This window comes from Rosa chinensis, chromosome 2 (genome assembly GCF_002994745.2).
Source record: "Rosa chinensis cultivar Old Blush chromosome 2, RchiOBHm-V2, whole genome shotgun sequence".
In the NCBI taxonomy this organism is placed as follows: domain Eukaryota; kingdom Viridiplantae; phylum Streptophyta; class Magnoliopsida; order Rosales; family Rosaceae; genus Rosa; species Rosa chinensis.
The window spans coordinates 9,724,144-9,738,621 of NC_037089.1; the positions used below are offsets into that span (position 1 = coordinate 9,724,144).

Consider the following 14,478-nt stretch of genomic DNA (forward strand, 5'->3'; position numbering starts at 1 on the left):
TAACCTGCTTTTCTTTAATAAATTTCACATATTCACCAAAAAAAAAAAAAAAGGCGTTTTGGTGAAGTCTCGCAAGAGCGCGCTTTTTTAAACACTGATCCTTTAGCCTCACAACTACTACAAGTTACTCCATTGACATCAATTCTTTAAACGCTGAAGATTAGTATACCTAAGTTGGTTTTTTTTTTTGCTTCTGCCTGTCCCAGAAGAAGTGCCAGCTATTATTGAGAAGCTTTGTTCGGAAACTTTCTGTGGTGTCTGACGTCCCTAGTCATACGCCTATTACTGTGTTAATATTGGACATCACGTACTGTACGTGTCCTTATTGGCTAGTGCTGACTATCGTGATGTCATTGATTGGCTTGCAAGAGAAACCTTCGTGTATTTGGGCCATCGGTTTAGAGAATTAGAGGAGTTGAGGATAGGGTTATAGAGGAAACCATTGCATCATATAAGCCAAATCTTACTCCTGCAACTGGATCATTCATTTATGGTTTGAAGAAATTAAGACTTGGTAGTTTGGAAGAAGCTGTTATTAGAGAGACTCCAACATGTGTCATCAGTCTTCAGGACTTTGCAGAATTTGTTGAAAGACTGATCACTTGTTTGCCCTGTTGACGCAGTCGGAATGATAACTAGATTTACTAGCAATAAACCTAACAAAAGAATTCTGGAGTCCACCAGAGATAAAAGAGAAAATCTCTATTTTATTGATTAAAAGATGAAAGATGCGTTCTGCAACCGCTTGCGGCTGCATAAATAAGAGAAAAATACCCTAGGGCGACTAACAATGAAACCCTAAAGCCCATGGATAAAAACGAAAACAACCCAAAAATAACTAGAAAAACCAAAAACTGGTAAAATAGAAAAATGCAGTTTTGAGGCCCTAAACGACCCCGAAAGCCCGAAAAATGCTACAGCTCATGACAAAGCTATGAGTCTTGTTTCTGGCGCGATTCCCTTTCCGGAAAAAAGGTAAGGTACGTCCCAATCGGACACCGAGCTGCTGTTTCCTATCTACTAGTCACTTTTCGTTTTCCTCCTTTAGCACGATCTAACTGTTCTTCAAATTGGGCTGTCATCCGTTCTGCATCACCTGTAAACACCATTATCATGTCGATTGCATTGTCCTGTTCCTGGAAATCAATCACATTTGTTCCTTGTGCCGATATCCAACGCCAACTGTGGAAGCCGGCGAGCATTAACAGAGGCTATTGTAAATTAATTGTCAACTTGCTCAACTGGGACAATCCCTAACTTATGACTCAAGAAATTATTGGATGAGGCATCAATGTAAACTGTGTCGGTAAACTAGAATTCAAAGAAGTAGTTGTTTTGTTTTGTACATTGATGATGAATTATCAGTACTGAAAAGTGTTTCAAATTAAAGATATCAATCATCAGTCTTAACTCTTAAGCATGCCAGCTCTTATGTTTTTTAGGTGTCGTTATCAGTGATTTTAACTCTTGATTTATGGTGGCTGTTTCAGGAACTCCTATAGGACCAGTGCCCGAAGGATATGATGGCTACTTTGCAAGTCGGTTCCCATAACTTCTGATTCAAGTATACAAAGTTTGAGCGCAAACATTGTACAGAAGAGGAATGGCTTCAGAAGCATTTCAAAAGCACTGCCAATGAGTCCTCGGGCCTCTAATTGCCCAAGTTATGTTGAAATAAATACTGCTTGTGTGTAGGGGTGCCCTTGTATGTGTAGATACAATTCACAGCCCATGATCCTTATAAATGCTTTCATCAAATCACTGTCATATTAGGGTGTGCTGTTTCAAGTTCGTGTTGGATACTTGTTAATCCTGATTTGATTTATTTAGTTAGACCTGTTAATCGATCATGTTCTGAGTCCATCTGAGAGGGGTTGGAGATGCCCCGGCAGTTAATATAAAACAATGGTATACTAATCCATTAGTAACAAAAGTAATTAGTGACTTTGATGTTCGTATAAATAAGTTACTGAATGTCATGCCATTTTGCACCAACTTTAGTACAGAGCTTGCCAGAGCATTCCCCTAAAAGAGTAATGCAGCATCAATATAATGACATGAGCTGTGTATACGTATGCTTCTAACCTAACTCATCAATAGCAAAAGACCCATGAAGTTATTGGGAATTGGGATAGTCCTGATCAGGCATTGTTACTGTCTTCAAAACTTCTGCTTGCACATGAGTACTGATCTATATGTCTTCTTTTGGAACTGTTTGACGAGTCATCTTCACCCGCACTTCGGTTTGACATCTTCTCCATGCTCCTCCTTTTGGATCGGCTTTGTACTTCTTCCTTCTCGTCAACAAATGTGAGAAAGGTCTGAAGACGCCGAGATGTGGAGCTCCCGGAAGAAGACAAACTGTCAGTGTACCGCTTGGTGAACTGGTGACACATCATGCTGAAATATATAATGAGAGCAACCAAACAAGCTCCGCCACAGATAATAAAAAGGGCCGAGAAGCTTCTAAGTTCAAGCCTGTCCACTTCTAGCTTTGCTCCTGGTGAAGTACAAGGACTTCTGAGAAGCCATTTGTCATGGATCCTCTGTAGATCCCCATTATCCGACAGCTTCAACAGAGCAGTTGACAGGTCCACTGATAGAGGCGAGTCCCTTGGGAAAGCCTGATTTCGAATGAACATGATGTTATAAATGAGAATTAAGAATCTGATAGTTAGGTATCAGGTCTGTGAAGATAAACAGACGGTCTTGCATATAATGTAACTAACTGTCAGTGCTGAATCATTTATTATGCAGTCTAGATTAATAGTCATACACAATGGAGAAACTTACAAATCCCCATCCGGTTTTGGTAAATTCTTGACCTACAATGCTGAAATCGCATCGGCTTGAGAGGAATAGCTCCATGTATGCACGCTCATCAATCACTGCGGCAACACCACCTTCCTTATGTGGACCAGCTTTTAAGGCTCTCACATAATCTTCTGGCATGACGAGTGGCACGAGTCTGGAACTGTCAATGTGGAGTTCCTCAACGAGATAATACTTGGCAAATGAACCCTGTTGGTAACCAATGGGGTCCTTGCTTTCAAGCAAAGTTTCAATGCCTTTGATGGAGGAAGAAAGCTTTTGCACCGTTAGGATTGAGGTCAAACTTGCAGTATAGCTTGAGTTGATGATAAGAACCACAAATAGCCATATGATTAGTACTAGGCGACCCAGGGTGCTGACTGTATTTTCTCCTACATATACCATGCCCACAACCATAATAAAGTGCTAAGCATCAACCGAAGGTCTTACACAGTTATAAAACAAAAGACTGAACTTGGCGAAAATTGACTTACTATGGGCAAAGAACCAAGTTGAAAAGCTAAACCTGCAAATGAAAGCACAATGGTTGTGGGATTTTGACCACAAACAGACATTATCAGAGTAGTTAGACCAATTGAAAGACATTGATGCATTTGGGCAAGTTAAAAATTGAGAAGTTGTCATCATCCAATCAATAAGCATAGTTACTCACCAAAGAATAGTGACGAGTTGTCTTCTAGGAGGGCCCCGAAATTCATCATTCAGTCTATGCTCTAATATCCAAACAACTGTTCCAACAATGAGAAAGAAGGCAGCAGTGACAGCCCACATCATTTTATTGAATGGCCTCAGAAATGCCCAAGGATTTGAATTCAATGTCGTCTTAACAGGTGCAACTACTACTAGCCCAGATTCGATGTATGGCTGCGTAAAATCTGCCATCCTGGTTCTGTTGGTGGTGATTGCAATATCACCTACTACTGCATCATATTCCTATATAGAACAAGAAACGGGGAATCAGAAAAAGCATTCACCTTCAGAAATTTATAAAGAAATGTTGTTCTGTATGTGATACTCACACCCGTTTGGATTGTGTGCACAAGGTCAGTGCTCCTTGGATTTCTTTTACCATCGCCAACAGGAAAAAATTTGAAGGGAACAGCATAGGGCAACAAGTTCAATGCAGCAGTAAAAACATCAATGCAGTACCCAGTGAACATGTCATTGCTTCGTGTATATGATGCAAATTCACGGAAACTAGCACGGTTTGGGACTGCAATCTTCAAATGCCTCCCATTGTTTGGAAAAACCCAACCACGAGGTTGCTGTGCTGTCTCTCCAGGCCAAATCACACTGTAAAGGCTTTGGTTTGAACTAGAATGATTTGGTGGGCTTGTGTAAAATGTTTCTGGAGGCTTAACTGATAAACCAGAATGGTTAGACCAATAACCAATCCTCCTAACCCCAGTGCCAATCACATTTATGATTTCATAAGCAGGACGAATGAGGTCCCTATCTGGAGTATACTTAAACGAGCCAGTTGTGCCAGTCATATTAACTCCAAATATGTTACGAAGTAACAAGCTCCCTCCATCAAATATACTCAGATATTCAAGATTTAGGTCCCCTCTGGGCATCTGAGTCAACCTTGAATCATTTGAGAATGAAATGTTTCCCCCTTGATCAAAAAAGGCATCAAGTGCATGAGCAAGCAACCATACAGAGTCATAAGCATAGAGACCGAAAGCATTCAACCCAATTTGGTTACCACCAGTCAAGTTGCTCCACCTCGAAACAAATTTTCTTTTCTGTTCTGTATCTGGCGTGTACATGCGCAATGTTAGAACTCCTTGCATGTTATCCAAAGTACTCATAGGGAGGGGCATAGTGGAATCTATATAACTAGAAAGCCAATGAGTAGCTATCCAAACAAACCCTGTTCCCATCATGCCAAGATAATTGGCCACACTAAGCACCTCAGGGCCCCAACCTGGATAAACATGAAGAACAATAATCCTAGACTCGGTTAAAGACACTTTAATCAGTACATCAGTGATGTTATTCCGAGTAGGATCAAGAACCAGAGGTGCTTTGTATGAGATCTTAGAACGTTTCTCAGCAAGCAAATCCCCTAATGCTGCAATCCCATTTCTCCCTAAATCATCATCAACATATATTGCAATTACCTCTCTCCATCCATAATACTCAACCATATCAGCTACTGCAGCCATCTGAAACAAATCGTTCTGAGTAGTCCTAACAAAATATGGGAACTGAAGTGAAGACAGGGTGGGATCTGTTACTGCAAATGACAACAGAGGAGTGTGCAGCTCATTTGCAATGTGAGATACTGCATGAGCCGTTACAGCATTCTGGGGTCCAATTATGGCCACTGTGTCCTTCTCCATGAATCGTAAAGCTGTAGTGAATCATATGAATAAAGAACCAAACTTTATTAATCTATCCCTCATTCTATAATATACATCAAAGAAAAAGGTTCGAAAACAAGGTCATGCATACGCTCATATGAATAAAGAACCAAAGTTTATTAATCTATCCAATCATTCTATGTGATACATCAAAGAAAAAAGTTCAAAAATAAAGTCATACATACCCTCAATTATGCCCAGAAATCCACTGTAGTTTGAATTCTGCGTTGTAACTATCATCTTGGTTCCACTGAGAACAGAAGGGTCAGAATTCACATCTTCAACAGCAGCTTGTATTGCCACTTTGGCAACTTTGCCAACAATGGAATTGAGAGCAAGCATGGCCCCAACATTTACAAATTGGGGTCTTGTAGAGATGTTGGTGGTAGCTCCATGTGAGGCAAACCCATTAAAGAAAACCATCAAAAGCAGGAACCAAGCTATATTCATGGTGAATTGTCCACTCATGAACCCCCTAACTTTCACCAACCCAGCTTCCCAGACAGTGATAGATTCAACTGAGCTTTAAATCCAAGCACTGCAGTAGTTAAGAAACAACTCAAAATAAGCAAGCAACTTCAAAATTTCACCCATATGAAAGAAACAAATGGCTCTCTAGGAATTTTATCCAACATAAACTCCACAAGAATAAGTAGACAAATAAAAGGGTTCACAAGAAATGAAAATCTCTATTCATGAAACACAGATAAAGAGATAGCAAAATAGCAATTGGTTGGGTTGAGCTCAGAAGAGCCAAATGGAGAAGACAAAACAATCAATCAATATTATAAGGAAATAGCGGCCACTGAGGAAAGAGATTTTTTGGGGGAAAATGAATAGAGGTTGAACAGTAAAAGAGGATCAATAAAAGGGTAAAAAACTCATTGAACAGGAAAATAAGTTGTGAGAAGCTTTATACCAACCAGAGCAAACTGGGACTTGAACTCAAAACCCAGTAGAAGAAAACTCATTCCCTAAAACCAAGGCCAATTCGAATCAGAGAATTGGCAAACAGCCGGGTCTCCCAAAGAGGATGACAGTATCTCATAAGGCAAAAAGTAGGGAATTTATAAAAGCAAAAAAGCTAGAATTTAGCAGCATCCATTAAAGAGTTCATGGTTATAGGCTAATTAAAGCATAAAATTGCCATGCTTTCACACACCCACCTGAACAATAATACTAGAGAGTTTGGGAATTGGTCAAGTATGCTGAGGATGAAAGATTCTTAACAATACAATAACTGCCATGCATTTAATATGTGCTGGGAAATTAATATGATAAAGAGTAATAAATACCCAGAAAGAGACACTGTTTTTAGAGTATCTGATGATAGAATTTGATTTGTTCCATGGGAAGAAGATTAGCTCCCACTTGAATGTACCCAAGTTGAGAGGTGCAGATGACTTCTCTCATCGCTAAATGGATGAAATGATTGTTACACTTGACACTTGACATTTTACTTTTTCTTCTTAAATATTCCTTCGCATTTAAGGAACAAAAGCCCTACAAGAATCTACCCAGAGTCGAGAGTGAGTATTTTGTCGGGAGCAACAACAGAACACACCTTACTAGTTACTACATTACTTTTTACTTTCTGGTTGCATAAAATTTTTTTTACTAGAAAACATTTTAACTATTTTAAATGAGTTTGAGTAAATGAGCAAAGCTTAACTAGCAAGTCGAGCTTAAGTTTAATTCAAGTTGTCTCATGAATTAATATGAGCTGCTCAGGAGTTCAATAAGCCGAGCATGCATGCTAGAACTCAAGTTTAATTTATTTCATTTGCAATTCAAGCTTAAACAGTTAAACCGAATCGAACCGAAGTTACAATCAAATTCGACGTACAAGGGTAGTATTTTGTTCTAATTATCGACATTGGTGTTGAGGAAAGGGACAAGGAGGCAGCAGTGGTCCAGTCCAATAGGCTGGTGGAACTGTCCAACTGTTAGCTTTGAGTAATTCCAACTGAAAGTGAGCCAATATATAGGACAGGTGCCCAATGGAGCAAATGTGCTTATGGCTGTCTATTTTCGGTTTGATTTGATTCACCCCGAAGTGGTGTACGGACGCACTAGGACCTCTTCTATTCATTTTTGTTATCATTAATTGCAGTAAGGCTATAAGGTCCGTAGGACTTTAGGGACCAAAAGAAATGGTCCATAGGGCACGTTTTTTTAATCTGTACAGCCATTTGTTTCAAAGTGGGACACAGCTTAGGTGGTACTATAAACCATGAATGAGTAAATCCATGGTGTATAGTTCAGAGAGAAATATAACCAGGAATGCGTACATCTTTGCCCTATAGCGTACACAGACATGGGTGAGTTATTACCATTATAGTAATTCAGAGTGAAATGAATAAATTGCACATCATGTTCTCGACTGTAAATATGTGTCAGTTTAGTCATTTTTCAAGCGTACCAAATGAGATGGTATCAACCATTTTTCTACAGTTATTCAGTTTCTTTGAACTGGAATCTTTGGATGTACTGTTCAACATTATGGATGACATGAATGGAATCATTAAATCAAACAACAATTTTTTGTCCAACACCATTATAAGGTCTCTCAAGAGTTTACAGTGGTTCAAAACTTGCTCAGGCGTGTTCCTTGACCATGCAACCACATCATTGCAAAGGATTGTACTTAACTACCAGGGCGGTTACGGCCTGAGTCTAAGAATTAAAATGTGGCCTCTCATATACATATATATACATGTATTTTTCTTTTTTCTTTTTTGCCCCAAATAACAGTACAAAATCATGTATTTTGAAAAATTAAATATGAAATTAATAACTAAACAAAAGTATATGAATATTTATCCCTACATAAATTTCTGAATTGAAAAACTAGTTAAAAATAGATTTTTTTTACGACTAGAACCCAATGAGAGGCCAGGCCATCACGCCTCTAAATTTATAAAGCATCACTGAAATCTTGCTCGTCGCGCATTTTTAGCTGATTTTTACTCACTTTCCGATCATATTTTCACATCTTAACCGTTCAGTTTTTAGATCCTAATGTATAAATCATCTCTACAAAATTTCAGCCAATTTGATGATCGTTAAGGCATCCAAAACTGCAATTTACACGAACGAACCGAATCTGTCGAACAAGAACTGTTCATGTTTAAAATGGTAAATTGTAGTTTCAGATGCCTTAGTGATCACCAAATTGGCTGAAAATTTGTAGAAGTGATCTATGCATTAGGACCTAAAAACTAAACGGTTAAGATGTGAAAATATGATCGGAAAGTGGGGAAAAACCAGAAATCCGCAGCCAAGAAGGGTTGTGTGTGTGTGTGTATAACTGTATAAGCTCCGGAGGCCCCCGGGAGCCAGTGGCCTCAGACGTTAGGCCTCAGGGCCATCCCTGTTAACTACTTACAGAAAGTATGTAATTTCATCGGCTAAGGGTCTGACGGAGCAAGGGTGAAAATAGAAATTGTTACAATTTTGAAATAGTGGGTTTATGTTAAGGGTTTTTGTCCATTTACCCTAAATCTAGGGATTTTTTTTCCCCACTTACCCCATTAAGTATTTTTTGAATCCTCCCTTACCCATGAAAACTCTAAGACCATCTCCAATGGATATGTCAAATCCACCTGGAGGCTTCTACTGGTAACAAAAGACATATGAAATAACTCCAACCCATTGGTCTTATCCTACATGTAAATGACATATGGAGATGGGCTGTCAAATTTGACAGAACAAACTCAATCTATTTTTTTTTAATCATTATTTCTCTCTCTTCTTTCCCCACGGTGCTTGTTTCTCTTTCCTTTTCCAGTTCTGCATCTTCTCCTCTTCTCAGGCAATTGACCTACAATAAATTCCATATCCACAACAGATGAAGAAACAGAGAAGAGGTGCCGACTATGGCACCAAGCGTTGTCGACTTTTAATCCCGAAGTTTGGGATTGGACCCAGAAGCAAGAAGGAGACTAAACCCCTAAGAAAAAGAGTGAATGGTTTTCCAATTGTGAATGGTTTTTCAATTATGAATGGTTTTCCAATTATGAATCCTTGAACATTACTGTCTCTTCACTACTACGTACTCTTGCTGCGGGAATAGCTTCTGACCTGTGAGCGAGTAGCTATTTTGCTAACTCCAGAAGAGGGCTATGTATTTTCTTTCCTTAAATCAGAAAAGTTTGGAACTGATTGAGCAAGAGGATTATTTGATTCTAATCTTCAACGTCCTAAACTAAGGTTGGAAACTTTGGCTGATGAGCGAGGGGCTGGTGCAGTTGGGGTCCAGGGGTGGAATCTAATGGCTGTTGTCAAAACAAGATTTGTTTGGGTCCTTTGGGATTAAAAAGTTATTGACTTGGATACACATTTACGCAAGCGTACGTATCATTGTCAAGATAGGGAAATATTATGCCCAAAGTTTATCGTACCACGGGGATTAGTGGCTAACCCACAATCCTTGGGTAATCGGAAATAAAGACACTTAGCAAACAAAGAAAAGAAAACGAAAATAAATAAAAATGTTAATCTAAAGCACCAAGCCTTAGCAATGCTCGGCTTTAGTTTTCACCAAAGCCTAATCAAAACTAAGAGCCTAATGGTGGATATGCACAAATGAGTGGAAGAGTTTAATGTTTGGGGGTTGATTTTAACTTAACAAATAATAATGAAATGTAAAGCAATAAAAATAAAAATGAAATGTAAACAATAAAAATGAAAATGTTGGGTGCTAGGGAGGTTGCTTCACCCAAATTCTATGTGTCGGAAGCTAATCTAATATAGATGCATATTTCCTATTTTGGCGGTAGTCGTATCCAAGGCGGTTCAAGGCTCAAGGACCGAAATTCCCTTTCATGGTATTCCTACTCCGGTTCAAGGGTCGTAGAGACTCACTTGGCATGAATTAGAGCCGGTTCAAGGGTCACTAATTCACATCAAGAGGCGTAGAGATCGAGGAATTAGACTACTAAGCGACCCGCCCGCGCAATCACGCAACGGGTGTAAATCACCATGCTTATAACCCCTCGAATACGAAATTGAAGGTTTCTAGCTTAGGAATTAGAGGGGGTCAAGCCTCTAACTCCATCCTAGACATGCTCAAAATACACACCCTAGAGTTGACTAGGTTCCTAGACATGCATTTTAACCCAACAAAAATAGATATAAGCATCCATCATATGAAAATTGTATCATTACATTAAAATAAGCATCTTTTACACAAGATTTGGACTAGGGCACACAACCTTAGCCCCCAACAAAGAAATTACTCACAACCCATAACTATGAACATCAAAGATACAAAATTTAAAGAGAAAAGATTATAGAAGTGTAGGAGAACACAAAGGTAGCCACAATTAGCTAAGGAGCTAATATGACTTCCCTTGAATTACAACTCCCACAAATACTTAAAGCTTGAATCTTGTAGCTTTTGATGAATTCTTGAAGCTTGTGTGAGAAATTCTATGAATACCCAAAAGAAAACTAAAACTATTATGAAAAATGGAGGAGGAGGAGAGGAGAGAGAGAGCAGCCCAAAAGGGCTGCCTCTGTTTTTGGTGTGGCTGCGGCTACTGTTCTGTGGTTCTGTAGGGTTGTCGAATGGATAACTAGGGTCTGGTCTATATATATGAAAGAGGAAGAATGGGTCTTCATTCCGTGTGGCTGGTCGTGAGAGAAAGGAGGAGGAGAGAGGGACATGTGTCTGCGGGTAATTGGTTCAAAAAGAAAGAGAAAATGGTCTGGTCTTTGTAAGAGAAAAGAGGATCACGTGGTGATTGGTTTGGCTAGTGAATGAAAAGTTTGCCACGTGTCAAGTGTACAATTATGCAATGGCTAGCTAATTGACCCAAATTTTCTTCATGTGCTGCACGTTTAATTACTTGGGTAATTAACCAAAGCATGATTGCTTAGTTAATTGGTTAATTAACCAATACTTAATTAAGGCATTGACAATTTCGTCCATTTGTAGAAAACTTCTATCTTCACCATTTTCGCGTCATTCTATCTCGTTTCCGCAACTCTGCTTATTTACTACAAAATAAATAAAAATGGATTAATTACATAATAATTGACTTAAGGATTAACTTATTTTCAGTGTTTAAGTAGCGATTACGTACATAAAAATGCACGTAATCAGTTATCTCCTGCAACTGGAGAAGAACGTACAACAAAAAAAACATAGAGACAAAGAGAGAGCCATAGGAGACTTTGTCGGAGTACGGTCATCGACCGCGGAATCTTGTCACCTGCCGCCACCCACCAGATTTCTCTGAAAACCTGAGAGAGAGAGAGAAGCCATAGGAGACTTCACCGGAGTTCGGCCACTGGCAGCAGAATCCGGTCACTTGCCGCCACCCACCAGATTTCTCTAAAAACCTCGTCGGAGGTCCCAAAGAGGTTGTCGAAAATCTCATAGGTCTCTAAAAATGTTTATTGCCCCAAAATAGACTTCTATTGCCTCCCAATAGACCTCTATTGCCCCCCAATAGAGGTTTATTTGGGGGCAATAGAGGTTTATGAAAGCTCGCCGGAAATCTCTAAAAAGGTTGTCGGAGATCTCATATGGGACTGGAAATATTTATTGTCCCCCCGAATAAACCTGTATTGCCCCCCCCCCCCCCCCAATACACGTCTATTTCCCTCCAGTAGAATTTTCGGTCACTGAAATGGGAACTAATCTCCGTAAGATTAGACAAATAAAACTTTGATTAAGGAAAGAAAAGAGGAGATTACATCAATTCAGAACATTTATTGCCCCCAATAGACATCTATTGTCCATCAATAGACCTTTAACAGATGTCGATTGCCCCTGGTAAAATCTTCTTCTTTTGTTTCTTTTTTCTTTCCTTCTAGGCCTTTTGCCCCATTTTACCAAAAAAAAAAGAAGGGACGTTGGCCTTTTGAGACAGAATAACAAACAAAGAGAAAGAGTTGTAAAATTCCTACTGCCCCCAGTAACCTTTTGCTTTCACTCTGCCCATTTCACCACACATTTCTTCTTCCTCGCAAATACCCTAATACAGAAACCAAAATCACTCATTTCACAAATTCGTTGGAGATTTAATAAACTCGCAAGTACCTAAATTGAATTTTTTGGCTTTCTGAATCCTAGAGATCGGAGCAAAGCAATTAAAAAAACCTAGATAAAATTCTTAGATATAAAATCATGGATGGTGATTCATGGAGCGCTCGTCTTTCCACCGCCTTAAAGCCTTACCAATCCGCTCTTCAATCTTGAGAAGCTGCGAGGTTTGAGTTGTCGCCGGCTCCCCGTCGTCCGGTTGCAAAAGAAGGCACCGGTTAGGAGGCTCTCATCACCGTCATTATCGCCAGTGAGAACGTCGTTGACGAAGAAGACTGGAGAGACCGGCGAGAGAGAAAGCCGGCGTCTGTGGAGAGAGGTAGAGACCGGCGAGAGAGAGAGAGAGTACAGATCGTGGAAGAGAAGAGAGAGAAAGGGAGAGACATAGAGGCACATGTAATAAATTAATTATGTCAAGGGCAAAACTGTCATTTTACTTTAAACAGAGTAAGTGAGAATAAAAATTTGTTGCTGGAGTAAATGTGATAATTTTGGCCAATTTTGGTGTTTTGGGTCAAGGACCCTTATATTAAAGTGTGCATTTTTTTTCTTTGTTGGGCTTTGTTTTAATTAACTATTTCATCATCCAACAGTCCAATGTAGTTTATATGATCCGTGTCCAAACCCAACCCAATAGTCCAAATGTTTGTTCCCAAAGTCCAGGTCAATACTCCAAATGCATAAGTCAGTCCATACCATAAGTACACTTGGCAAAACACCGTGTCGTGTCGTGTTTGTATCGTATTAAATTGATTTCGTATATTTATTATGGAAAACGATAAAAAACTTTTAAATTAACGTGTGGAGGATGATCAAACCAAACCAAAACAAAACCATCAAATTTCGCGTTAACCGTTAAAACCCATTAAGACCCGTTAAGCAGATAACTAAATGTTTACTCACAACATCTTACAAACTTTAGAGTAACATAACTACATAAGAAGCACACATAAATCTTATACATCAAGATTTTTTTTTTCCCCGAATGTTAAGAGTTGAGGTGGTTGTCATGAATATTGAGAAAGGGGTTACGATAAATTAGACGCATTAGGGTTCTTGATGTTTATTAGACAGAAAAACTCAAAACTCAAAATTCACAAGAATATGTTAATAGTTCTTATCGTGTCGTGTTAATCAATTAACACTAAACCGAACCACTAAAATTTGTGTTCTTATTGTTGTGACCCTATATAGAACTCTATATAGAACCAAACTAATAAACCCCAGACCAAATATTATATTGTGTTAGTACGTACCGTGTGCAATTTTACTAAATATAACCGTAACGGTTTCTTATGCACCATACGGAAATTACTTCTACCCACATGGTGTCCGCACGAACTAGGACCACTTTAGAATTGTGCATCATATATATATAATCATTATAATGGGCTGTGGTTTCGTTTCAATTGGAAGTCACAGGGCATATAGGGGTCCATAGGGCCCGTTTTGTATAGCGACTTGTGTCAATATAGGACACAACTTATTTGGTAAGATAGCGATTATAAACAATGAATGAGTACAACAAATGTTGTACATACATGTGGGGATCCAGTTCAGAATATTTATGACCGTAAATATTTGCCAATTTAGTCGATTTCAAGGCCAGCCAATTGGGTTAGTTGGTATCATTTTCTTCTTTAGGATTGTTCAGTTATATTGAACTGGGATCTTGGATATATGGTTTTTCATTCTCAAAAAAAAAAAAAAAAAAAAAAAATTACTGATGACATAATATGAATGAAATCACTACATCAAAAAACAAAATTATTTTTGATACCAATAAAACTTCTCACAAGAGTTTATAGCGGGTCAAAACTTGCTCAAGCGACTTCCCTGATCATGCAACCACATCGTTGCAAAGGATTGTGCTTATAGAAAGTATGTAATTTCATCAGCTAAGAATCCGATGGAAGCAGAGGCAAAAGTACATATTATTACATTTTCGAAATAGTAGGTTTTAATTTGTTAAAGTTTGTCATTTTTCTTAGTTGAGTTTTGCTTGAATTAGTTGTTTCATCATCCAATAGTCCAATCCAATTCATATTGTCCACATCCCAAGCCCAACCCAATAGTTCATATATCCGTTCCCAAAGTGCAGTCCAATATTCCAATGCATAGGTCAGTCCCCGGAGGGTTTGTTGAACTAGGAGATTAACATAGAATACTTAACCCTAATAAACATAGATTAAGATTACATTATAACAACATCAGGTAATTAGT

The 14,478-nt window shown here is 38.8% G+C and overlaps 1 protein-coding gene across 3 annotated transcripts; it reads right to left on the reverse strand.

Annotated features, from left to right (window-relative positions):
- Positions 1-1,925: 1,925 nt before the first annotated feature.
- LOC112187269 (glutamate receptor 3.6) lies at positions 1,926-6,631 on the reverse strand. 3 transcript variants are annotated; one of them, XM_024326008.2, is made up of 7 exons: positions 6,497-6,631; positions 5,387-5,739; positions 3,852-5,191; positions 3,485-3,765; positions 3,306-3,337; positions 2,794-3,203; positions 1,926-2,624 (listed from the first exon to the last, which is right to left on the reverse strand). In XM_024326008.2, the coding sequence occupies exons 2-7, from the start codon at positions 5,667-5,669 to the stop codon at positions 2,142-2,144; spliced, it is 2,829 nt and encodes a 942-aa protein (XP_024181776.1). In that variant the 5' UTR covers positions 5,670-5,739; positions 6,497-6,631; the 3' UTR covers positions 1,926-2,141. The 3 variants fall into 3 exon arrangements, with proteins under 3 accessions (XP_024181776.1, XP_024181775.1, XP_024181777.1); XM_024326007.2 differs by having other exon boundaries at positions 6,368-6,506; XM_024326009.2 differs by lacking the exon at positions 6,497-6,631 and adding an exon at positions 6,125-6,361.
- Positions 6,632-14,478: the final 7,847 nt, after the last annotated feature.

What these genes read in the sequence shown, in the direction of transcription:
- LOC112187269 (XM_024326008.2), bottom strand. Translation starts at nt 5,669, where the DNA reads ATGAGTGGACAATTCACCATGAATATAGCTTGGTTCCTGCTTTTGATG. An exon ending in ATTTCTGGGCATAATTGAGG is followed by an intron (nt 5,192 to 5,386) that starts GTATGTATGACT and finishes GATTCACTACAG; the next exon opens with CTTTACGATTCATGGAGAAG. An exon ending in CCAAAACCGGATGGGGATTT is followed by an intron (nt 2,625 to 2,793) that starts GTAAGTTTCTCC and finishes ATTCGAAATCAG; the next exon opens with GCTTTCCCAAGGGACTCGCC.